The 27791-nt window shown below is 39.0% G+C and overlaps 1 protein-coding gene across 3 annotated transcripts in view; it reads left to right on the forward strand.

Moving 5' to 3' along the window:
• Positions 1-27791, forward strand: part of LOC125377395 — an 82779-nt gene that overhangs the window by 37944 nt on the left and 17044 nt on the right. For 2 of the 3 annotated variants that reach the window (XM_048390491.1, XM_048390492.1), the window contains exon 13: positions 27601-27643. In XM_048390491.1, the coding sequence (XP_048246448.1) occupies positions 27601-27643 (43 nt within the window). Of the gene's footprint in view, positions 1-18782; positions 19431-19766; positions 20953-25137; positions 25158-25417; positions 25539-25982; positions 26764-26995; positions 27144-27600; positions 27644-27791 lie in introns of those variants that run through there. The other variant, XM_048390493.1, reaches the window with a different exon arrangement.

Raw genomic sequence — 27791 nt, forward strand, 5'->3', positions numbered from 1 at the left:
TTGGTTTGAGAGTGTCATTAGATCACAAGAGAATGAAATAGTCAGGTCATTAATTCTCTAACACAGAATACACTTACGCTGCATCACGACGACAGCCGGAGATTGACGAGCGGTGACGGAAATAAAGCCGGGGAACAGAGTGGCACGAGACGTAACATGAACAAATATGATCCAGGGTGAAAACAACCAATCTCGAATATTTTTACTGTTAAAATGTCAGGAAACTCCCGAGAGTTAATGATCTGAGTTGACCTGAAGTCACAGTGGAGAGTTGACTTGCAGACGATCAGCGTTTCTGTATAGTGTTTGGTAGATTACTAGCAACGGATATGACATCACCGGACAAACGTTGTATTTTGTGTGAAGCCCTTTTCTGGTGACCCCCGTCGTGATATTTCTGGAATAGTGCTAAAAGCGAAAAACTATACTCTCTCTATAAATATTGAATGCTCTGTATTTTCTGTTTTTAGTTGTATCGAGTGGTATTAGTTACCCTCGACTTTAAGCAAAACGACAACCAAATCATATTATACAGGACACATGTGTCAGCAGTTAATCAATTCACTGATAACCTAAGCGGCCCAGTTATCATTGTCTCGAAGCTAGTGTCGCATCCTGTCCTTGTTTAACAAGGTTAAATCCTCCTTCAGGGACAGACAAAGAGAGATAACAAGGGTCTAAAGTCAACATTCTTTGCTGCACCCAAGTCTCTGCTGTGAGGCAGATAGAACGAGACAGAGAAAGGGTCGAGTCGACCGAAGGTGTTGTTTTTCGATCGAAAGGGAGATGAGTCCTTCTGAAATATTGAAAGGAATAGCGACAATTCTGCTTCTCAGCAAATGTCATTTACCAGTATGTGTTGACCACAAATAAACTACCAGTAGGCGTTGATTTCACTTACATTATCCCTATAGCACCTACAAGTGTAGTTGACGAGTAGGCATGTATATCTCTTGCAAGTGTAGTTGACCAGTAAGTGTATATATCTGCCTACTACAATTGTGGGGGACCAGTAGGCAGGAATATCAACTCCATGTGTAGTGGACCAGTAGGCAGGAATATCAACTCCATGTGTAGTGGACCAGTAGGCAGGAATATCAACTCCATGTGTAGTGGACCAGTGGGCAGGAATATCAACTTCATGTGTAGTGGACAAGTAGGCAGGAATATCAACTCCATGGGTATTGGGCCAGTAGGCAGGAATATCAACTCCATGTGTAGTGGACCAGTGGGCAGGAATATCAACTTCATGTGTAGTGGACCAGTGGGCAGGAATATCAACTTCATGTGTAGTGGACCAGTAGGCAGGAATATCAACTCCATGTGTAGTGGACCAGTGGGCAGGAATATCAACTTCATGTGTAGTGGACCAGTGGGCAGGAATATCAACTTCATGTGTAGTGGACCAGAAGGCAGGAATATCAACTTCATGTGTAGTGGACCAGTGGGCAGGAATATCAACTCCATGTGTAGTGGGCCAGTGGGCAGGATAATCAACTCCATGTGTAGTGGACCAGTAGGCAGGAATATCAACTTCATGTGTAGTCGACCAGTAGGCAGGAATATCAACTCCATGTGTAGTGGACCAGTGGGCAGGAATATCAACTTCATGTGTAGTGGACCAGTGGGCAGGAATATCAACTGCATGTGTAGTGGACCAGTAGGCAGGAATATCAACTCCATGTGTAGTGGACCAGTGGGCAGGAATATCAACTTCATGTGTAGTGGACCAGTAGGCAGGAATATCAACTTCATGTGTAGTGGACCAGTAGGCAGGAATATCAACTTCATGTGTAGTGGCCCAGTGGGCAGGAATATCAACTCCATGTGTAGTGGGCCAGTGGGCAGGAATATCAACTCCATGTGTAGTGGACCAGTAGGCAGGAATATCAACTTCATGTGTAGTGGACCAGTGGGCAGGAATATCAACTTCATGTGTAGTGGACCAGTGGGCAGGAATATCAACTTCATGTGTAGTGGACCAGTGGGCAGGAATATCAACTTCATGTGTAGTGGACCAGTGGGCAGGAATATCAACTCCATGTGTAGTGGACCAGTGGGCAGGAATATCAACTCCATGTGTAGTGGACCAGTGGGCAGGAATATCAACTTCATGTGTAGTGGACCAGTGGGCAGGAATATCAACTTCATGTGTAGTGGACCAGTGGGCAGGAATATCAAACTTCATGTGTAGTTGACCAGTAGGCAGGAATATCAACTTCATGTGTAGTGGACCAGTGGGCAGGAATATCAACTTCATGTGTAGTGGACCAGTGGGCAGGAATATCAACTTAATGTGTAGTGGACCAGTAGGCAGGAATATCAACTCCATGTGTAGTGGACCAGTAGGCAGGAATATCAACTCCATGTGTAGTGGGCCAGTAGGCAGGAATATCAACTCCATGTGTAGTGGACCAGTAGGCAGGAATATCAACTTCATGTGTAGTCGACAAGAAGGCAGGAAGGCATGTGTTGTTGAACAGTGAGCATATATACAACCTTCAAATGTAGTTGACCAGTAGGCGGGAATACTAAAACCAAGTCAGATCTCGTGACGTAAGTAAATATCAACCCATCAAGCTATTGTAATCTGCAAAGGGGAATTTATGATGCTATCGATAAATGTCTTTCATAAGCAATCTGCTGATCGAGGTGAGAATGAAAAACGCTGTAATATTGTGTGTGTGTGTGTGTGTGTGTGTGTGTGTGTGTGTGTGTGTGTGTGTGTGTGTGTGTGTGTGTGTGTGTGTGTGTGTGTGTGTGTGTGTGTGTGTGTGTGTGTGTGTGTGTGTGTGCGTATTCGAAGTCAGATCTTCATTTCAAAGTAACAAAGAGAAATATATTTATATTAGAAACATAAAGATGTTTTTTTTAACATTATGTTTGCAAGAAGAACATAAACATACATGAAATTCCTACGTGAACACATTTTACTTGTATATACAAAGTCATATAAAAACAAAAAACCACAAGCACAAATACACATGCAAGACCACATATAGAATTACACATACATACACATATAAACATGTACATACATGCATAAATACACATACTACACATATACATACATAGTGAGTGAATATGTTTTTACGCCGTTTTTAGCAATATTCTAGCAATATCACGGCGGGGGACACCAGAAATGGGCTTCACATATTGTACCCATGTCGGGAATCGAACCTGGGTCTACGGCGTGACGAGCGAACGCTTTAACCACTAGGCTACCATACATACATACATACATACATACATACATACATACATACATACATACATACATACATACATACATACATACATACATACATACATACATACATACAGAGAGAGAGAGAGAGAGAGAGAGAGAGAGAGAGAGAGAGAGAGAGAGAGAGAGAGAGATTTGGTTGGTTGGTTGTTTTACGCCGCACTCAGCAATATTCCAGCTCTATGACGGCGGTGTGTAAATAATCGAGTCTGGACCAGACAATCCAGTGATTGACATAATTAACATCGATCCACGCAATAGGGATCGATGACATGCTTCAAGCCTGAAGCTTCAGCGAGCCTGACCACCCGATCCAGTTAGTCGCCTCTTTCGACAAGCTTGGTCGCCTTTTACGGCAAGAATGAGTTGCTGAAGATCTATGCTACCCCGGGTCTATCTATCTATACATACACACACACATATGTTCACACATACATATAACACATACACTAACGTAGGCAGCCATACACATACCCGTATGATGCTTACGGACAGAGGCAGATATACCCTGTATTCATATATACGCATGCAGTTTATACACTAAAACAAATGTCGTAGTTAGTAATATATATTACTCACCTGGGAATTTTTAATGGAGACTAGATATGTTTCAGCTTCAGCTGACAACCAGACGTTTTTAATATAATAATACATTTTTTTAAAAATCACTTTCCAACATTGTATATTTTGAGGCAAACATCTTCTTTCTTCATAAGACTGAATCATAATGATTTGTTGTTATTATTTGCAGAGACAAGATATTTTTTAATGCCGAGTCAGTGAGTTGATATGGATATATGCCAGGTTAGGAAATACACCAGCAATAAATCGACGGGGTACGTACACGTGCACATAGTACTCATAAGGAGAATCAACGGAATCTTAGTGTGACAAGGTAATGCATTAACTGATAAGATTGCCTTTCACCCTACATGTCATCGAAAGCATTTCTTGCACGTGCTGTTTACAACATAGTAAATTAAAGCAGGGGTTGTGAGTTATGAAACTATACTCGATGTGCTATTCTTACAGAAAACGTCAACGCCTGAGGATAATCAGTCTCGATTATCTGCAGAAAGGATTTCATTGGGCGTGAGAGGGGAATGTTGGTGAATATTTCACGAATGGATCACTCAAAATCAGCCATGACACAAAGTGTTCGCGAAAAGGTATGCATTTTCTGCTGTTCATACCCCATACTCACAAATAGTTCCCTGAGACTTCAAAGATGGAGAGTCGTTATCTTGCCATATTGCAGCCAGAAAGGTATACAAATATATTTGTAAACAAAATGAAAATGATAATGATATAAAAAAATTTGACTGAATCTTTAAAACTGTATTTAGTATTTAGTATTTGATTTTCAGTGAAATCAATAAGAAGATGTTTTCGCTCTTGCCAGTGATATGCTGGATTTACCATTATCAAGAGAAGACATATCATATGCTATTCTTATGAACGACGATAAGTATTCAGGAAATGATGACTCGACACCAGGAAATATTCTCTTGTCATCTTACTTCCTTAGTTAGAGACATTCTCCAATTCAATTCTGGAAACATCATATTCTTAAAAAGAAAAGACACTTTGTGTAATTATTAGCATACTCAAAAAGAACCATCAAATTATGTGAATATATTACATAGGCATAACACTCTTGCACCTCCTGCAAAATGCTATGTTTTATTTCTACCATAAATAAAAAAATGATATTTTTGTCTGAACTATAAGTTGGTTGGTTTGTTGTTTAACACCGCACTCAGCAATATTCCAGCTTTATGACGGCGGTCTGTAGATAATCGAGTCTGGACTAGGCAATCCAGTGATTAATATCATGAGCATCAATCCACACAATTGGGATCGATGATAGCGCCTGACCACCGATCCCGTTAGTCGCTTCTTGCGACAAGCAAAATCGCCTTTTACGGCAAGCAGGGGTTGCTGAAGATCTATTCTACCCCTCATCTTCACGGGTCTCTTGATAATAAGAGCATTTTTTTCTCCAAAAACATTTTATACAGTATGTTGTAGTAAACTATGGATTTTATTTCGTTTTCACAGGATAACTAAGAAAATGAAAATTCTATAATACTTATCAAGATATTAAAGCATGAGTTTGAAATAATGTTACATAAATAGAGATTCATGTAAGTGAGTTTCTCGTCTCATTCTTGATTAGTAAACTTGCCGAACTCTTTGCTGATAATATTATGCCCTCAAATTCAGTAAAATAACTACAAAGATTAAATGAATTAAAATTATATCATAATAACTAGAAGAAAGTTAAATAAAGGTAATACTAAGGTTATTGTGTTCAGTAAAGGTATACACTTGCAATAAAATGAAAGCGACAAATACGCTCCATATTCATTAGACATCTCTTCCCCAAACAGAGTCGATTTACGATTCCGACTATATCGTGAGCAAGCGTTTGTGAATCACTTTCAAATAGTGATGCTACCCAGTGTTCGCGAAAAGGTGAACATATGGCACAAGGCAAAATAGGGAATTGCGTCTGACAGAACTTTCGTCACTGCCGACTTAAATTTGCAAATGTCCGCCATATGTCTACCGTAAAACTTTTTAAAAGCTTTACTGAGGCATTGAATGTTAAAACCTTGATCAAACAACTTCTGAGCCACAGTTGCATGACGCTGTTTGAAATCTAGAAAGAGCATTCTCAATTGTACCTTTAATGGCCAAAATACATGTACCTTGTTTTGACGTCGCCAATCGGGCTAGAAATTCTGATTCTTATGCATAAAGAAACAGATCAGTGAAATTGGTGCCCATAGGGGTACTTACTTCTTGCAAAGATGTCTTTCCTCCAAATGTTACATAGATGTTATCAATGATGAATTCAAGCATTTCGCATATTGTTTCTCAATGAACTACCGATAGCATTTGCTTTCATTTTTGGCAAAATGACCTGAACACCTGAAGAGAGATATGTAACTATATCTATGGTCACCACGTTTTGTAACAAAACTCCATCGATCAAAGAATGAAGTTAAGCCTTAGGTTGGGATAGTGTTATACAAAGTTACAAAATCAAATGTTTTAACAGAAGTGGACCTGGTTCTTTCCGGGATTGCAAAAAGGCAAGCAAATCCTTTGCGTTTTTGAGAATCCACATGTAACTAATTCCACTTGTCTCAAATACCTTCTGTGAATGAATATGAAGAACGTCCTTTCTTGATTGTATTAAGGATTATGGTTATTCTTTGGGACAGGAATATGGGAAAATGTGGTATTTCAGAGGCCAAAAAAAGTAGAAACAGATGCTTCTTATAAATATTTGGGTTTTTTTTAAGTTATTTATCATTGAAACAACAATACAGCGATTAAATTGAAGAAGGCCGTGCTCATTCTTAAGATTTAATTAATATACATTAAATGTAATACACCCGTAAAGATCCGGGTTAGAATAGGTCTTCAGCAACCCATGCTTGTCGTAAGAGGCGACTAACGGGATCAGGTGGTCAGGCTCGCTGAATAGGTTGATGCATGTCATCGTATCCGAGTTGCGTGGATCGATGCTCATGATATCAATCACTGGATTTTCTCGTCCAGATTCGATTATTTACAGACCGCAATCATCCAGCCGAGTGCGGTGTTAAACAACAAACAAACAAAATTAATGTAATGGCGCATGTAGAGTGTGAGCGTTTATCGTTATTTGTTTCCCATAAATAGCAATAAAACATACTGGTTAAATATTTAATATGACAAGTTACCAATTACCACGAAAATGGTACAATGTGATGTATGAAAAAATCATGGCTCTAAAAACTGTGCTCATGATGTGTAACTTAAAGTTACTTGTACCGTGGACTGCCTCTCCTCGTATACAATGCAATACATGTACTATGGGCCTGTGGCCCTCCAGTCTTGATATCAAATAGACCCTCGTATGAAGATGACACGCAACAGGGTTTCTTTCCTGTGTGACACTTGTTTCAAAATCTTAGTATTCAGTTTAACCCTGTCCAGAATTGTGCATATTGAAACAATTATATGTGATTCATTTTAATTCTGGTTCGTCTAGTCATTTGAACGTACCTTAACATACGGTACACATCAACACAAGGAAAATCTTGAAATATGTGACATATCATCACACAGATAGCCAAGACATCAGTTATAAAATTACACGTGACCAAACATATGGAGAAAAGGGGAGATCAAGGTGCCGGAAACTACTCGGATGTACAAATTGATGAAAACAGAACATTAATTACAAACAAATACAAGACATTCAGTTCTCTAATTGGCCGTCTTTCTGTTCCCTCTACAGTACATGTAAAACGTGTCTAAATGTACAAGTTCTATTGTTATAACTTTATGACAACTGGCATGTGATACACATAGAAACACACATAGTTAATATTTGATTTCAATATAGATAACATGGAAATCAAGTATAAGTGTATGATGCAAATGCATATGCACCGATCAGCTTGGTGGGAGTTCATGTTGTTATCAACTGTGTCGCCACACAGATTGGAGTGTCTCTCCAATATCTGGTTTACCAAAGTGCATGTATCAGTGATAACACCTTCGACACGGCAGTATTAGTCAAACCACAATATAGAAGTACATACACATGTAGATTTACCGATTGGTAAACACAATGCAAGTTGATTACAAATCAAACATTGATGTCAAAAAGAGTATTTGCGGACAACATTATCAAGGCGGGAATATCCCGGTGTTAACTGGTGTTAATTTATCAAACATTACCCGCAATTAATTCACAGGATAAAAATCACATATTTAGACTTTAGCATGATTTAATAAGAGAGGACAGCCAGGACCTTTCACGAGTTGATTGTGTGACAGACTCATTTCTGTTATGGGCCATAGAACAAAATATAGTTCTCGCAGAAATCCGCGGATTGATTATTTCGCGAATTATTCGCAATTTACCCGTAGATGATTCGCGAATTATTCTCATTTTCTCCAAGATTATTCGAAACTTTGATCGTTATTTTACGCGATAACAAACGTTTGCTTTTTATGTAGGAATATCATCATACCTGTGCAATTGACCTGTAGGCAGGGTTATCACCTTCGATTGTAGTTTACCAAAGGAAAGGAATATCATCAACTGGTGTATTTCAGAAGCAGGCAAAACGATCACCTGTTGGTGTAGTTCAGACCAGTAGGCATGAATGTGACCTGAATGTGTTGTTAATCAGCAGGCAGGAATATTACCTACGAGAATATTGTGCAAATAGGCAGAAATATCATCTTTGAGTATTATATTAAAGTTAACAGAAATATCACCTACTAGTGCAGTAGGGCCAGTAGGCGGGCATTTCTCCGTGTAGTTGACAGTAGGCGATTTACATCATTTAGCGCAACTTTCTGTTATATCACTTTGTGTTTATGCAACGTTTTTATTTTTCATTTAATCAGTTGTCAACCTCTTCTGCGTATGCGATGCTGAACGTCTGCGTATTGCCTTAATGAGCTTTCATTGCATTCACTTGTATATTTGTGGTTATTCTGTGAGAGTATATACATTATCAACCATAAATAAAAGAGGAGTTTTATCTCCAACAAAGAAAGTCAAACAAGGTCAGAAAATAACTTAGATAGCCAATTTTAAGGTTATCGGGACTTTCAAACACTGGATTTTATCCGTTTCACATTCCATATGTTGGTTGCTACGAGTATTAAGTGCCCAAGAATGTGTATTATTTATCGCCCACTTGTTGGGTTTGAAATTGTTTCGCCGTTTAGTCGAAAGAGACACTTTCCGAAATAACAATAAAACATTTGTTTCGTTGGCTTTTGGTTTATCGATTAATTCACCTATATCTAAAATCTCTTCAACTTCGTCACAGTCCATCATATTGGATATGACATGTGCTCCAACAACGATCACGTGAGCATGTATGAATAACAAATGCATGTAGGGGGATTTTTGTGTTATTTTTGTATTATATACTGAACCGCAAAAGAAACGTCCCCCCAAGTAACATTGCATGAAAAGTTGTCATTTATATATCTGGGTAAGTTTTGTCAAAGGCTCCAGCAACGGTACCAGACCACCAACACTACAGGTGACCGACCGCGTAGTGGAAGACCACCTGACGTCAGGATCGTCAGATTGTGCGACAACATCTTCAAGATCGCTTTGTTACTGCTGCTGAAACTGCTCGACAGACCATGGTGACACACCAACGGCACATTAGTGCGGACACCGTACGTCGACGATTGACGAGCAGACACCTCCACTGTCAACGGCCACACCGAGGACCCATTCTGACACCATGTCATCGCCGAGACCGTCTTCAGTGGGCAACACAGCACCAGCATTGGCGCCACCAGTGGGGAAGAGTCCTCTTCTCAGACGAGAGCCGTTACTGTATCTTAACAGCAGAGTCTAGCCACGCCGTGGGGGACTTTATTTGGATGCTTGTGTTGTTGAGAGAGACTCGTGGGATGGTCCGAGCATCATGGTGTTGGCTGGAATTGGTCTTGCACAGAGGGTCGGCCCTGTGGTCTTCCAGAACATCGGTCCAAGGAGAGGCAATGGTGTCACAGCAGCTCGGTACATTGATCAAGTCTTGAGACCACACGCCATACCTCATTTGGCACGTCGCCGCAGCCATGATAACGCCCGTGCTCACACTGCGAGAGCAACAAGAGACTTCCTCCAGCAGAATGGCATCTGAACCATGCAGTGGCCTGCCCTCAGTCCCGATTTAAATCCCATTGATCATGAGCACCTCAGGGCGAGATTCAAACACGGCTGAATGACGTCCGACCAAGGCCGACAACTGCAGCTGAACTGTGTCAGGCGTTCCTTAGAGTGTGGGCTCAAGTGCCTATGGCCTTCATCAACCGCCTGATCCATTCCATGTATCGACGTTGCACGGCTGTCATCAATGCACATGGCGGACATTCGAGATAATGTCTTGTCATGCCATTTTCCTAGGGACTAGTGTTGTGTTTCACTTTAAGAACATTTGACACTTTAATTTCCACCTTGATGGTCAGTTTTGCCAAGTTTCATCTTTTTAATATATCTTAAAGTATGTTTACAGTGTTTGGACATATAAGGTTTCTCATATATCTATCCATGGTGACGTTTCTTTTGCGGTTCAGTATATCAATATCTGTTGCGTTTAAGAGAAGCGTTAACGTCGAAAAGAAATATAGCGTATGTTTAGGTCACAGTAGTTCAATAAGTTTTCATTTCGAATAATTTCATCGTTTTTTCTATAAACTATTTGTAACATATGACTTTTCCACTTATAATTCTATTTACACCTCGTATGGTATCTGAAATAATGCCCTCGACCTCGGCATTAGATGTGATAGGTTATCACAGCTTATGCCTTAGTCACCGTTCTTTATTTCAACCTTGCACGAGCAGGCGGGAATATTTTCTGGAAGTGCAGTTGACGTGAAAGACGGCAATATCATGTTTAAGTTTAGTTGACCAGTGGGCAGGAATACGAGGGTATTTCTTAAAAATCACCTACAAGTGTAGTTTAAATGTAAGCAGATATATGGCCCAACAGTGTAGTAGGCCAGTGGACAGTAATATCACCTACAAGTGTAGTTTATATGTAAGCAGAAATATGGCCCAACAGTATAGTAGGCCAGTGGACAGTAATATCACCTACAAGTGTAGTTTATATGTAAGCAGAAATATGGCCCAACAGTGTAGTAGGCCAGTGGACAGTAATATCACCTACAAGTGTAGTTTATAAGTAAGCAGAACTATGGCCCAACAGTGTAGTAGGCCAGTGGACAGTAATATCACCTACAAGTGTAGTTTATATGTAAGCAGAAATATGACCCAACAGTGTAGTAGGCCAGTGGACAGTAATATCACCTACAAGTGTAGTTTATATGTAAGCAGAAATATGACCCAACAGTGTAGTAGGCCAGTGGACAGTAATATCACCTACAAGTGTAGTTTATAAGTAAGCAGAAATATGGCCCAACAGTGTAGTAGGCCAGTGGACAGTAATATCACCTACAAGTGTAGTTTCTAAGTAAGCAGAACTATGGCCCAACAGTGTAGTAGGCCAGTGGACAGTAATATCACCTACAAGTGTAGTTTATATGTAAGCAGAAATATGACCCAACAGTGTAGTAGGCCAGTGGACAGTAATATCACCTACAAGTGTAGTTTATATGTAAGCAGAAATATGACCCAACAGTGTAGTAGGCCAGTGGACAGTAATATCACCTACAAGTGTAGTTTATAAGTAAGCAGAAATATGGCCCAACAGTGTAGTAGGCCAGTGGACAGTAATATCACCTACAAGTGTAGTTTATATGTAAGCAGAAATATGGCCCAACAGTATAATAGGCCAGTGGACAGCAATATCACCTACAAGAGTAGTTTATATGTAAGCAGAAATATGGCCCAACAGTGTAGTAGGCCAGTGGACAGTAATATCACCTACAAGTGTAGTTTATAAGTAAGCAGAAATAGGGCCCAACAGTGCAGTAGGCCAGTGGACAGTAATATCACCAACGAGTGTAGTTGACCAGGAGGCGAGTTATATCATTACGAGCAACTGTAATATCACTTTGTATTTATGGAAAGGTTTTACTTTACTATCTTTATAATTTTATCAACTGTCAACTATATCCTGATCGTCTATGATTTAACATGACGGGCGTTCAATGTATATATTGCTTTGCCTGCTAGCTCTTAGAATATCTACCTTTAGAAACCCTAAAAAAGATGTTTTATCAAGCAAGGTCAAGCCAAGTACGAGAGTAGTATGCTTTTTTTAAGTTAAAAAATGTTTAATTCGGAATGTTGCATCTCTTCGGGGTCTTCGGGGTTTCGGGGTGGTTTCTCGGGGTAAGAGCAAGTATCGCCTGAGATTTGGTGGGATGCTAGACTTCCTCTTTGGTGACATATGTGTGAGATGAGACATTTAGGGTGGGGTGGGGGGCTTCCTCGTGGGAGCCGATTGTGTTCCCCTCCTTGCTAGTCTGTTTCTTTATGCATATGACTCGGAATCTCTGCTTGGATTGACAAATCAAAACAAGGGAATTTGACAAAGAAGTTTAACTTATAAACTTAATAAGCTTCAGATATTGATGGGGGCGGTGGGGTAGCCTAGTTGTTAAAGCGTTCGCTCCACATGCCAAAGACTCGGGTTCGATTCCCGACATGGGTACAATGTGTGAAGCTTATTTCTGGTGTTCCCCGCCCTGACATTCCTGGATTATTGCTAAGAGCGGCGTAATACCATACTCATTCACTCACTCATAACAAAGACAAAAAGCAGAGTGCTTAAATGTGCGCTCATAAACAAAACACTACATTAATAAATTGTTGTAGTGCGGTCTATACTATGCAGTCAACATAATATTTATATCAGTGTTTTTTCAGAGGGACGGAAACTCAAGATTAATCTTGTGCCATGTGTGCCCTTTGGACGATATTGTTACTGAGATATCACACATGTCTAACAGTTCAGTCCGCTCCTCTTCACGTTGTGACACACGCAACAACGTGACTGAAGTTTTCCCGCTAGCTGCATTCCAGCTTTATCATCATTGTCTACTTCAGACAAATAGACAGACCATCAGTAATAAACAGGCCTAGCATGTATGTTCGCTTATGCATATCATGTCATCAGCTGACAAATTGTCACAACTGGAACAAGACAAAAAGTTAGCAGGGATCACTTATACCCCCGACTTCGACTCACAACATATTTCTAAGTTCAAAACATGAAAAACAACAGACAATCCACTTATCGAAATCAAACTACATCTCTCCTATTGGTATAGAAATTGTACATCGCAATTGTAAAAGAATCCATTGTTATCAAGTTATAGGTCGCACAAATGTGAAAATTATTCTAAGTAAAAATGAAAAATAGCTGTATTTCTTCAGAAAATCCATATATTGAAAACAAAATTCGCACTGCACCTCTTCTATAAGTATTCACAACTTAATTCACATCATAATGTTTCAGAAAAGAGACAAGTCAAAATCAAACTTTTTTACTGTAACTTTTCTATTGGTATGGAAACGGTTCACAAATTTTAAAAGAATCCATGAAGTAGTTTTCTAGCAATAGGTCACACTAATGTTAAAGTAAAAATACGAAAAATAACTTTTTTTGTTCAGAAAATCCAAATATTGAAATCAAACTTCGCACTGCACCTCTCCTATAAAAAGTGTTCACTAAATTTGAAAAGAATGTAAGTAGTAGATTTCAAGTTAAAGGTCACACAAAAAGTCTTTAAGGTCGGGGGTTTAATAAACAACATCATGTTAGAATATACTACCACTTGTGATACGAGTACAGTGGTTATGGGCGGAAGAAGTCAGGACATTTTTTGTCCTTTCTCCACCTCAGAGCGCGGTCAAATACTTTCGTCCAATGGTTGTTGGTCATTTGGATTACGTGTAATACAATCATATCCCGATAAGTTAGTCAAACCAATACAAGTTGTACAATTGTGTCGCTCAAGCTGCTGCATGTGCCTCGACTTTTACTCAGACAAATGAACGCCAGAGGGGAGGAAAGAATTTAGACGGATTTACGTTTTTCTCATCAATTTATATTGTGTTACTTCATTGAAATTGGAATTTCAGTTTTTGTGGTTGAACTGTTGGCTGTTGTAATATCTGAATCGACGTGTTGAAATACAAATGGAATGCATTCATTGATGGTATACAATGTTTCAAACCATCACATTATGAACAATTGATGAGGGTCGTGCACATGAAAATACTGCACAATCATATCACTATTTATGTTCAACAAATATTTTCTGTTTTTTATGTGTAGTTAAAACCTTGAATATGCTGTGTCATAAATTATTTCATATGATAATTTATTCTCACTGTATTACATTTACGTAATTAATACTGAGCAGATTTAAAACGCAAGGACATTATGAGATTGATTTGAGTAGGAGTAGAAATGTAATCATACTCATGAGTTGCTCGTGCTGTTACTAATGGAGATTGAGGCTTTTTGCGCATCCACTTTTCTCTTAGTGGTGTCACACTTGACCTCCGATAGCACAGCGTCCGATTTGTAGCCTGTCCTAGATTTGACATGATCTGTCTCTATTCCCTCATCGAAGAGGGTGATGTTTACAGTGGTAACATAAAATACACACCAAAACAATGCCACTTATCGTGGTACCATGATATAAAATCTAGCATAAATTCGTGACAACCTTATGATATATTATAAAGAAACAACGCTTTCATCAATATCAAAATTATAGCTTCAAAAACCTAAGACGGAATATTTCGTATTTTGGTATATTATGCTAAGTTATGATATCAGTATATGATCATCCTTTATTTTGAAGGAATCTTTAGTTCAGTCATAATTTGGAATTTATCTAGATGTATCAATAATCCTTGCCTTTCGACAGTGGTTAGTGTACATGATTGGCATTCGTACTTTTGTGAACCTATGTTTCAAAGCGTACAAAACCTAAGCAATGAGAACCGAAGCTGATGTGAGGTAAGTGGGAGGCGACGGAATGAACCAAAATGGGGTAATGTAATTTAATGTTTCAAACAAAGAAACATCTCATTAATATACTGTCTGCATAATGATTATGTATTCAGTTGTACGTTGTTTTATGTTAATGTTTGTGTTTTGTCACTCTCTACCACAATACAGAACAATTGGTCCTGTATTGTCGTGACCTAGCTGAAACTAAAAGTGAGAAGCGCCCAGAATTCGGTGTCAGGCTCAGCTGCAGTTATCGTATAAGACCCATAAATAGCGGTCCTCAACTGTATTTAAGTTTCTATCCCATGATATGGTCAAGTAGTACAGATACCAGCATGTTTCCAAAATGTTACATTGAAACAATAAAAGAAGTTGAAATCAATGTGAGCGTATGTTTTATTTCGCTTGTGCTCCTAAATCCCTGTGTGTAGGTTTTTCATGACGAGGGGAAAAACAATCCTGGTTTTTCATCATGAAAAGGCCCAACTGTCGCTTACATGATATTCTTCAAAATCATCTAAAGCTTGCAAGCTTGCAGTCTGATTTCCCGGCGACGAACCTACATCAAGGGAATACTGTAGTCAATCACAGATTTCTACAAACCCCGAAACAAGCATATGCACGTGTTGCACGAGCAGTACCTTATTTTATAAAACGGTTGTAGGCATTGAGTATAAAGAGAAACAAGTCATTCGCGCCGACTTTGTACACCGATGTGCAATCGTGAACCCGAGGACTTGGCCGAGCTCCAAGACACATAGAGGGCACGTTACAACACTTTATCGTCTCGCCTTTGGTCTCACAACCTTATCTAAATAACGTAATGTCACTCCTCCTGTGTATTCCTTCTCTATTTTACGCAGAATATCTTTCCAATATTTTCCAAACAAAGATGCACATTGTTTTTTACTTACCGAAACAAAGGCCTGTTATTTCTTGTCCGTCATTGGTAAGTAGCTAATATCTGCATAGACAGCATGTTAACCACGGTGTAAGTAGTGTGGATTAATTCATAATAACATATTATACACTAGGTACTGGTCACTCGACACAAACGAATATATCATATGTTAACAAAACGTCGTTTGTCAAAGCCCAACCGCTACGCAAGTATACAAGTGGAATACGTATCGCAACACCCACATATTGTGATGCTCATTGGTACTTTGGTATTGATACATATATGATCTCTGTTTGGAGGGTAATATTGACCTTTTCTGCACACCATATATATAATGTCCTGGCCTACACCTTTGAGGATCACAGGACTGCAGCATGAGCAATCCGTGCCCCCTCACGTGGTACAACGTTAAACAGCAATTGATGTCTGTGTTAATAATTCACGATCGTGACTCCTCAAATGACACTAATTATTGGAATTCGGAATGCCGGTATGTGACGCTGTGCTGATGAGATTGTCTACGTCAAGAGACGCTGCACTGGCCTGCCAGGAATTCAGATCTTCATCACATTGATAATGTTTGGGATATTATCGGTCGCAAAGTGCAACAGCAGAATCCCCATGTGCAAAATCTTGACGAATTGGACTATACCCTGCACTAGGAATGGGACAGATTACCTCGGCGTCATATTCAACGTCTCGTACAGTCAGTGTGGAGGAGGGTTCGTGTTGTTATCCTGAGCAGCGAGGGTTAACCCGATATTGACACTGTGTACTGGATTGGGCGTCAAAACCACGATTGTAACAGGACTTGTAAATGTCACACGGCCATACAAATGATAATGCGTCTTTTTTCTGACCTGTATTGCTCTTTACATAAATGTATGGGAATATCTTTGCTGAGTTCGTGTTTATCTTTCATTTCCATATCTCCATGAAGTTTAATTTATGCAGATGGTGCATTAAATTGACGCATGAATTCGCACATTTTATAGTGAAGTAACATAGTAATACTATGAAAATGTGGGACTTTATTTCCAGGTGTATATGTTGCCCAAAAAGTTGATAACGCTAACCTTCTTTGCCTGCTTGCGGGGCACCCAGACGACAGCTAGACTGCTAGTCTGCTTAGACTTTGGACAGTGAGGTATTCACCGTATGAGGCACAAGTATTGCTTAAGCTAGATATGGAGGTACGGTTGATCTGAACAACAAGCACCTTGTGTTTGAGATGCGACTTCGGGAAATTCCAGTATGGAATTACAGAAGACGGCGAACTAACGGTGGAAGAGGATACATTCACTTTTTCGCCAACACCTGGTATCGCCACCATTTGATAGTGATTCATAAACACGTGCTTATGACACAGCCGGAATAGTACAATGGTTATGATTATGAAAAGGGCGTTGTCGCATTCAGTTAGATCAAGTATGGCTTCCTCTCATAGCCATGAGCACCCTAATCTATACAGTATTAAGCGCATTGCTAAACAATTTGCTGTGCAGGTAAAACCTTCCTTGTGGACACAGAAATGTTATTTATTGTCTATATGATGTTTGTCAAGTAAATCCTATAACCGTAGCGTGGAATCTCAGATTCGCCCTTATTATGATTCTTAATTACGGTGCTATGCCCGTGCTTGGGGGTTTCATCAGAGGGGAAAAAATCATCACTGCAGGCCTAATCTCACATTGCAATGCTTGAAATACTGTTCAAAGGCCTTAAACTCATTTCCAATACATTAATATAAGGGTCTATATAGAAGGCGCGTTTGTCATCACCCAGAAGTATGAACTTTAATGCATAACAAACAGGTAATAATCATACTCGCATGTTAGAAAATCGTCGTTTGTCAACGTACGCTTGACATGCGGATATTCTCATTACAAACACAACCAGTGTCCCTGTTAATCAAAGCATGACATTGGAACAACGCGACAGTTTGACCAATTGTCTCAATGTCACGATTTGAAAAATGTTTGTGGTTTTTACCCAAGGGTGTCAATCAAACAATGCAATATTGCAAATAAAAAATCGTTATAAGTCAATTAATCTGCACATGCGTAGAATGGCCTCTTGAAGTGCCAATGATTCTAAAACCAGAGTACCAATAGGAATAAGGGTTGCCTTTCCCAGAATGAAAAACTAATATTTGTTTCTTTAGACGTTATTCAATATATTATTATTGTCCGTGTCCTTTTCATTACAACTGGAAACTCTTTCTACTTCATTTGATTTTGTCCTTCCAAAACTGTTTCTAATCAATGAGGGGGCATGGTAGACCCCATTGTCTTAATAAGGCGCAGTTCTTTGCGCACGGTTGCGTCCTCTAGGCGTGACACAAAAGTGTGATCGTGTGTTCGAATCCCACCTTCACTTTGGACTTTCATCCCACATCAGGTTGACATGCTGTAAATAACTGAAATGGTGTTCAAACTTACATTAAACCAAATTTGTCAAAGATTTACAAATGACATTGGTCTGGTTAACAACACGGTTGCATAGGTTGGAGGACAGCCACGTACTTTCGTACATTTTGTGATCAAGGCGTCTCTTCCCATGTCACGTAGGTACGATATATTGTCCTGTGGGCTCTATTCTTTTCATTACTATTGCATTTCTTGTCATTGTAGGCCCGGCTCACAATTATCAGCTTGGTGATAAGATGTCTATGCATTTACTGGCTGTGTATCACATGATGTGTTGACCTGGTTGGTGTTCAATGTAAAAAAATCAGTATCACGTTACCCATGGCGCAGTTTGACAGACACCTCCGTGCAGTGCCACACGTGTTGCCCCTCATTACGACAACAGTGAATTCGTCTCGCAATTTGTGAAATGTAACCATGGGCTTCCATATGTCATGATACTATGCGATTATTGTGGAGATGAAATACTCCAAGACACTCAACGTGTTTCTGTGAATCACAGTGATGTGGACGCGCGATACGTGGCACAACATGATTGTATACCAGTTGGCTTTAAATGTGTCACTGTGTGTGTCAAAGGTGACAACATAACATAGGGTATCTATGCATTTATTGGCTGTGTATCACGTGATGATTTGACTGGGTGACGGTGCGTGTATATAAATCAATATTCGCATTACTTGCGGCGCAGTTTGACAGACATCGCCGTGCAGTGTCTCGATATGAGTTTATATTAACAGTAAGTTCGTCTCCCTCTCTCAATTTGTGAAATGTAACCAGGGATGCCCATTTGTCATGACACTATGTGACTATTGTGGAGATGAAATACTCCCAAACTCACAACGTGTGTATCACAAGGATGTGGACATGCGCTACGTGACACAGCAGGATTGTATACCAGTTGGAGTTGAATGTGTCACTGTATGTGCCGAAGGAGACAACATTAAATATCTCAAGAAGGGGAGCTTATTACCTGAAGGTTTTCAACGTGTATCTGTTTCTGTCAGAGATCGGGACATAAAATATGCAAGGAAACAGGACTTGAGACCAGAAGGTTTTGAACAGGTTTCTGTCTACGCCAGGAATGGAGAAGTAAAATATGCAAAGAAAGGGGACATCTCACCAACAGGGTTTGATCATGTTTCTGTCTATGGAAAGAATGAAGAAATAAAGTATGAGAGAGAAGGTCGTCACATCCCAGTAGGTTATGAACACGTGACTGTCTATGTCAAAACCGAAGACATACTATATACAAGGCAAGGAGAGCGTGTACCGACAGGGTCTGAACCCGCAGAGGTATATGTGAAAGACAAAGACATAACACAAGTAAAGTGTCTACAAGTAAAAGAAGCATTTCACACAGAGTGTCTGGAGTAAGTATTGTATTTCAACATTGGATATGCACACTGTAAAATGCCTTGTTAGTAATTGTTATACATTTCTTGCACCATGTTCAGATATTTGTTTTCTCAAGTTGTGTTTGATATGTGTTTTATTAGTATTTATTGGGGCGGTCGGGTAGCCTAGTGGTTAAAGCATTCGCTCGTCACGCCGAAGACCCGGGTTCGAATCCCGACATGGGTACAATGTGTGAAGCCCATTTCTGGTGTCCCCCACCGTGATATTACTTGAATATTGCTAAAAGGCAGCGTAAAACCAAACTCACTCACTCACTATTAGTATTTATTCTGATGATTGTGTCATTACAGAAAACATATTCCAAGGCGTGATGAGGCTGTTCGTAAGTTTCTGAAATATGTCTCTCCAAAATCCAATATTCTGTCTACCGGGCTTCATGTCAAGTACCTATTTGGGGTTGGGAAAAAACAACAAGATAAGTCAAAGAAAAAGGAGAAGAGAGATTGTAAAGCAGCGGAGTTACTGAGAAAAGTATCAGCTCTGCGCAACTCCAACTCTGGATATATACTGGTTCATTTTGTTGGTCTGGCGCCTGGAGATTCCTTCACCGGCGCATTTGATGAGTTTGCTGACCCAAAACTTCATGATTTGATTCAAGATGGGAAACAATTCTGTGATGTTTACAGAAAAGAGTCACTAAAAAGTCATTGTGCTTGTAAGGATTTTAGCGACTTCCTTGTTCTCTATGTAAGAGCTGCTTCTACTGTGACAACTTCTAGATTCAATACCAAGACAACATTTGATGACTGCATTATTGACATTCCTGCAGCAACGCTCAGGACCTTTGTTAGAGAAAGGAAAACCTTCAAAGAAACATTCCATACAATTCCTGGTGTGACTCATGCAGATCACCTTCGGAATGTGCGTGAAAATAGGTGCATTCAAATGAAGAGTCACTTTATACAAACGGAAGATGGTCAAGAAATAGCGGATAATATTATCAAGAATCTCAATTTTGCAGAATATATAAGCGCATATACTAAAACTGAATGTGGTGGTTCTTATCTCTATGGTGTCCATGAGGAAAATTGTTTTCTGGAGGGATATGGTTATGAGACTAAAGTAATCCGCATCCAGCATGTTGTTCTGAGGGACAGAACTGCATTCAAGGACACGTTAGAGGATAACATTGGGAATACTGTTCTCGTCTGTGACTATGACGGAAACGAGGTCTCTCCAGATCCGAATATATTTCAAGTTCAATTCATTCCTAACCCAGCAGCAAAGAAAGAAGGTGATCCAAGAGTCAACTGTGAATCTGTAAATCACGGACATGGTGATGTAGATCCAGTAGTTGTTCATGTTTCAGTCAGACCAGTGAGCGGGATAGTGTTCTATGACAAACAAGGACCACTTGCATATCGATATGACAAACAATTTAAACTGATCACACGGATAAATATCAAGGATTGGGTACGTGCTCTTACAAGACGAAGGGAAACACCAGAATGAACTGATATAATACACAAAAAGACGGTAAGTTACTTGTGTCATCTAAAATTCATATCTAATACAATAAATGAGGAAGGCTTCCGGTAAAGGGACCACATGGTCGATCACCGTTTAGGAGTACTCAGCTAAAATAAAGAGTATGTAAAAAACTGCATGATTTTCTTATGTGATTGTAAAAAGACTTAATTGTTACGTATGGACTGTAATAATGAAGAAATATGTCTTAAAAAAGCCTTTAAAATTGAAATTGTTATGAGGTATCATAAAGGTACGACATAGTCGGAAGCACATACATACAGCATAAAGTGAGCACAGACACGCTGCAGAACACGCAGGGAAAGCAATATTTTACGTTCGCTTCATCGGGCACCTTTCATCATTCCTTATAACATAACGGCGATCGCGATCTGTTTCTTGCTGCCCGACATTCAGTATGCTCTGACCGAGCATCCGGTGGAGGTTCATGGGACTCAACATTTTAACATGAATAATACAATATGTTGACGAAAATGAATCTAGAAAACAATATTTTTGTGTTTGTATGTTAAGAAAGGGAATGTATAACAACTCAATTATTGTCCAAAATAATGACAATTATGGGTTTGTTTTATAATAAACGTTCAGCTTAATATAACGTGCGTATTACGACAAATGGGTCCATTTCAATCCATGGCAATATAAAACAATACTGATTTGTTGTATAGAAAGTTCCTCTTCAATGAACATTTAAACTAACACAACATTAATACCTGATACCTGCGGTTTCTGTCAATGATAAATGTTTGTTATGTAAAAGAAGTTTGTTTTCATAATTATATCAAAGTTATCTATGTATCTCTCAAACGATAAAGTCATGTATAATTAACCAGAAACATTAAATAAGTACCCGCTTGTTTAGGTTTTGCGACTACACTATTGATGATGAGAGTTTGGGTGGTATTCCAGATTGACGACGGATAATGGGAGCGTTGGTGGTAGCCCAGTTTCTTAAAGTGAGCTTGATAATATATGATAAAACATGATAAACTGTTACACTTTAATTGCATACTCCTATTAAATGCATCCATTTTATTTACATTATTGAATTATATAATTAACAAAATTCGAACACACACCGTTTTCGAGGGATTCAAGTTGTTCAGTCCATGGCACAACTGCGGGTGTAATAAAAATTATTGGGAATTGATTACGGTTAATATAATACTGACGGTCTTGGGTATAAAGACCATTACGTATGCACGCGCTGTCTAAGCAATGTTATACTTTTTTTCGATTTAGCAAGGTTATACCTTTGCTAATAACAAGATATATGCAGATGAACACACGGTAGCTTCCTCATAATCATTGTTTTGTGGTAAAAAGAAAACACTTACACCGTCAGTTTCGAAGCTATTCACTTCATTTTTTTTATTTTGGAGGGATGACCACGTGGTTCCTTTACCGGTAACCTTCCCCATAGGCTTGATTACGGCTGTGACTTCAATTTTGTGTACACATTTGGAACATAACCTTCACGTTGCTTGGCCAAAAATATATTTAAATCTTACTAAATGATTTCTTCTTCTCGTATCGTGATATATTAACTGTAATTAATATTTGACACAACATATATTGACCTACAGAATTGTACATGTCAGACGAAACAACATAATATGACAAAATATATTCAATTACTATCTCTACACTATCCTCCAGACAGAACTAATTGTTCATGGTGAATCTAACAACCCTTAGAAAGAAGAAGTCTTGATACATAGGCTGCTGTATTGATTCACAATAGTTTAGGGACACTTTGATACATATTTCAGTGTTTTACAAGCAAATTTCATGTATATGTTGTGCATAAGCATTTATCACGCTTGTGAATTGAAATGAATTGAACGTCCAATCACTACTATAGCAGTTTCAAAAATACACAGAACACACTAGAAAAAAGAGTCTAACTTACTGCTCTGTGTGTGCATGCATGCACACAAAGAGGATTTGCTCGTAAAGACAAAACACTTTATCACTCATTTCAAGTGTACAACCCATTTGCCAAGGACATTTCTATACACGCAACTGCTGAAAAAGTGCCGAAATATTTTAACACTTACTCAAGCTAAATATAATATATGGAAAGCAAATTGAGAAAAAGAAAACATTTCTAATTTAAGACGGCAGTTGGGTCGAATATCGACTTCTGAGAATGCCTAGATACATAAATGTAATCAATTTATAGGCACCCATGATTAAGTTCTGCAATAGTCATTCATCCACCAATTAAGCTACTTATCCAATCCTTGCTTATCTATTTCATTGTACATCCGAGTCATCATTGCTCGAGGTTGGCAAAATCAAAGCAAGGAAATTTGGCAATGAAGTTTAATTTAGGCTTCAGGTATATGGATGGTATTAAATTGTTCAATAATAGCCAAATAGCCAAGTTAACTTTCCCTTTTATCTTGAACAATATTCCAGCCTTTATGGGTGTACATTTCTCAATTGTTTAGGTAAAGTCGTGCTTGTCCTCTCCACGATGCCCTTTCCAAGTTGTCATGCAACTCTCACTCTAAAGTTGTTTGGTCAGGATCACAACATTCAAAGCGTCAGTAAATATTTCAAAACGTTTATGATAGACATTTCGAAATTTGAGGCAAAAGTTACAGAATTATTGCCCATGCAATTCCCTAGTTTGACTTGTACAATATGTTCCCGTGTTTATTCAGGTGAATAACTGACTTGCCTTTGCATGTATTTATGGCAGGTGAGACCGGTGGGGAAGGTCTGCTCGTCTTTTCGCGAACACCTGGTATCATTACTATTTGATAGTGATTCATAAACACATGCTTATGATATAGTTGAGATTGTACGATAGACTTAATGGAGATTTCTTATGATTATCAGAATGATTTTTGACGCTTTTATGAAGTATTATATATTTGTATTTGACGTTCGTAAACATGTATCAAGTGATGCAACTTTATGTGAATGTGATAGATACAGTTCATATCTGGAGTAGTGTGTAAAATATAAGTTGAAGCTGTTATGTATGTCGGTTGACATTACTCAGAGCAGTGTTGTATATAAAGATATTTGACTTCGAAGGGTAACAGGGGGCACGGGTGGCTCAGTCGTCTAAGGCGCCGCGATTCGCTTTGCAGAGTTGCGTCCCTTGGGCACTCCAGGAACCTATGACTGTGGGTTCGAATCCCGGTTCGCCCCGATTATGTTTCTAGGTTTGTCAGCACCATCCCCGTGCTCGTGGGTTTCACCGAAGTGGTAAACGTCTGAGACTTGCATCACTTCGGGCTTTCCTCCCACATTAAGCTGACACGCCGTGATATAACTGGAATACTGTTAAAAGCAGCTTTAAACCCAACTCACTCACTCACTCACTCACTCACTCACTCACTCACTCACTCACTCACTCGAAGGGTACAAAGGATTTGAACTGTTTGTTATGTAAGATGTGGATTTAGTTTCAAATCGGGGTTATTCTAAACTTTAGGTTCAAGCATAGAATAGACGATTATGGAAACTAATGTTTTATGGAAAAATGAATCATCACATATGTTAAACTGTCAGAATAATAAGTCATTGATAACTATGGACTATAAGTCAGAAACATTAATATAAGAGAACATACAAGATTCCTCTGCATGATAAATGAGACAGTGAGTTTAACGCCACTTTCAACATAATTTCAATTATATCATATTGTATGAATGGCATTGTGTATTCATAGCTTTCAGCCATGAGAGCCATGCCAATTTACACTTGTCAGAGGGATACACAAAGTATCTGATCTAGACTACCAATTGTTGGACGTTCATTTTGCCTCGATGGCTGACTTTGTGTGCTTGCGATTAGGTGCCACACTCTGGGATTGTGGGCTCGAATCCTAGATGGGACTCAACACCCCAAAAGTACCAGAATAAGTACTTTACTAATAAAGAGTTATCCCAAATATAATATTTGTAACATTTCCTAATGGCATTCGATATATGTTTCCTTTCAAGTTTGCTAATATGATAAGGATGCGCATAAATGTAAATTTACCGTTATGTTCTTTTCCTTGATCTGTTTTGTCAAATTAATGTGATATGATTGTACACAGACTGATAACAAATCTATACTTGCCTTCTATTCCCAGAATGTATGCATTTCTTGTCGATGGAGATGTTTTTAAAATATTCTTGATTTTTACTCAATTTTTAATCATTGCAGGCAGGATGTGGAGGCTACTAGTAAGTGCACATATATTTGTTACAACATTTAAGAAAACATATATGCATGTAAGGAAAATATTTTTTGATATTTACTATCTTTCTGTACAGCTGCCAAGATTAAATACCATTTATATCTATAAATAGGCGACAATCACAAGACTAGTAAAGTTTCCTTAAAGAGTTGAACATTGTTTAACGCCACAGTCATCAATAATAAAGTTGTATCAGTTTCATTTAACATTGTCAGTATAAACTTCATGTTTCATTTCATGTTCCAGCAAAATATCGCAAAGGAGGATGAGCATGATCTATGTCTGGGGACAAACGACTTCTTTCGTCCGGGCCTAAAACAGATTGAAAACAGTCTCTATGAAATAAGAAGTTACTTCATTCAAAAAGGTAATAAACGTAATCATTTTACGGACTGCCTTCAATAATTTCAACAAAGCATATAGTTTATAGCATTGACTTCCTCCTGTTGAGTTTGGTGAGGCTATTTTCATACCCATTTTATTAAAATCTTCGAAAGACACCAAAACGTGTTACCCCTTGAAACGTTTAACAGTGCTGTCCAACTTTTATATATGGGCTAACTTATTTGGTTAATTTGATCTGTGTAGTAAATAGAACATTTTGTAACCATATTTAGATCTGCTGTGTTGTAGTCTTTTAACAATATAATGTGTAGGAAAGAATTACTCATCCGTCCACATGATAATCACAGTCTGCAAATTAAGATTCTGTTATGTGATACTCGTTAATTAGCGGTGTCACAGAATTGGCATGGGACCATTCTTCATGTAATATCGTGCTTTCAAGAACTGTATATTTGTATATTTCCAGATGGTCAGGATATTGCGCCAACAAAACTAACAACCTCTTTTGAACAAGTGAAAGAACGACTCATTGAACACATAGAAAATCACGTGTTCGACTTTGTATTTGATCCTCTGACCAATGAGGTAGTAGACGTTCCAAACCCAAAGGCTGGACCATGCTTTATGTTCTTAGCCCATTCCTTATCAGTAGTACTAGATTTCCCCACATCACCCCGTCCAAGCCACACAGTATGTGATGTATTCCTGGCACTACCTACACAACCTGTGATAGTTTTGTCACTGGTTGATGGAGATGCAGAGTCTCCTGAAGTAGTGATGTACAATACATCAGTGGCCAGAGGAGTGATAGAGACACTCAGCAGATTCACGGATGAAGATGTCAACTCCATACATGGAGTCATTCATACATCTGTCCTCGAGGACGCTGCCTCATTTGAGACTCGACTGAAAAGGTTGGCAAATGATTCTTCACATTTTGTCACAAGAGATTCTTTGGTAATGACACCTAGCAGATATGAGAAAGTCCTCACTGCTTTCTGGGCTGGTGTTGCTGAAACAAAGTCGGTGCTTAAAGATACTGGTGACACTGATGGTGATTGTCTGAGATTTCTCACCAAAGAACAATGTGTCATTCTGGTGGAGAACATAAACGATAAGGATGTCCAGGTGAAGTGTGTGCCCGGAAGTGGAGCCACGACGTTGATGCTGGAGGTGGCCAGGAGACTGAACCGACAGGGGGACACTCTGCTGATGTGTAGGTCACGGGAGGAGAGGGACAGACTCAGGTTTGTATTAAGTTATAGCAAATGTAGATTGTATGCAGTCGGCGTACTTATTGGTTGGCGCCATCAGTAGCATTAGTAGTCGTATTAAATTAGGTAACACCATAAAGCATCAAACAATAGAATTCCTATCGTATAAATGAGTCTGCAGGAAGAAGCCTTAACTTAAAGCCTTAAATGATTGTTTGAAACCATCACATGATATGAGTTCAGTTTTGTAAAAACCTGTTTCCAGGTCGGTGTACCCATCAGCTGTAGCAGCAGAGGATCTCAGTACGGTTGACCTGTCCTCCTGTGTGAATATCGTGGAAGAAACTAACACAGTCATGACACACGCAAGCGGTCGGAATTGGCGATTTGCCCAAATATGTGAGGCAGAAAGGGTAATGTATGTTGTAACACTAACCATTATCATGGCAGGGTTTAGAGGTGTGAATGTTTCGATTGAGACAGGTACTTTTCTTCATAGATATTTTGAGTCGTCATTTCTGTAGGGATGACATGCACAAATGCATCTCATGAGTTTGTTTCCTGGGCAGGATTGCCAAACACTCATAACTAATGAGACTACAACATGTTATGTGAGAGCTTCCACGTCCACTCTATATAGCCTTCTCTTATGCAGTGAACACTTAAATAACAACTAGCTGCTATTAATACCAGTCAGTCGTATCAATACCCTACCTCCATATGGTGTTTATATATTTCCACAAACCTACCCATGACAAACCGTTTTACAGGGATAAGAATATATTCATTGAATAGCCATAACTGGTTCCCTCGAAGCCGTTTGTTCCAGAGTTGCTGATTATTAACAAAGTTTTCATTTTATGTTTACAGGAAAAAGAAGGGATGGAGAAACAAATAGATGTTTTGTCTGATGGTAAATGTTTATTACAAAAACACGATAAATAATGAAGTTAAATAGAATAAAGCTATTTCCTGATGATGATGATGATTATATTGAATATTATTCAGGAAACATTAATATTCGGGAACTTACACTAAGCCTCTGTATGCTCAGTGAATGA

Source organism: Haliotis rufescens, unplaced genomic scaffold (assembly GCF_023055435.1).
Source record: "Haliotis rufescens isolate VD_foot unplaced genomic scaffold, xgHalRufe1.0.p SCAF_9, whole genome shotgun sequence".
Lineage (NCBI taxonomy): Eukaryota > Metazoa > Mollusca > Gastropoda > Lepetellida > Haliotidae > Haliotis > Haliotis rufescens.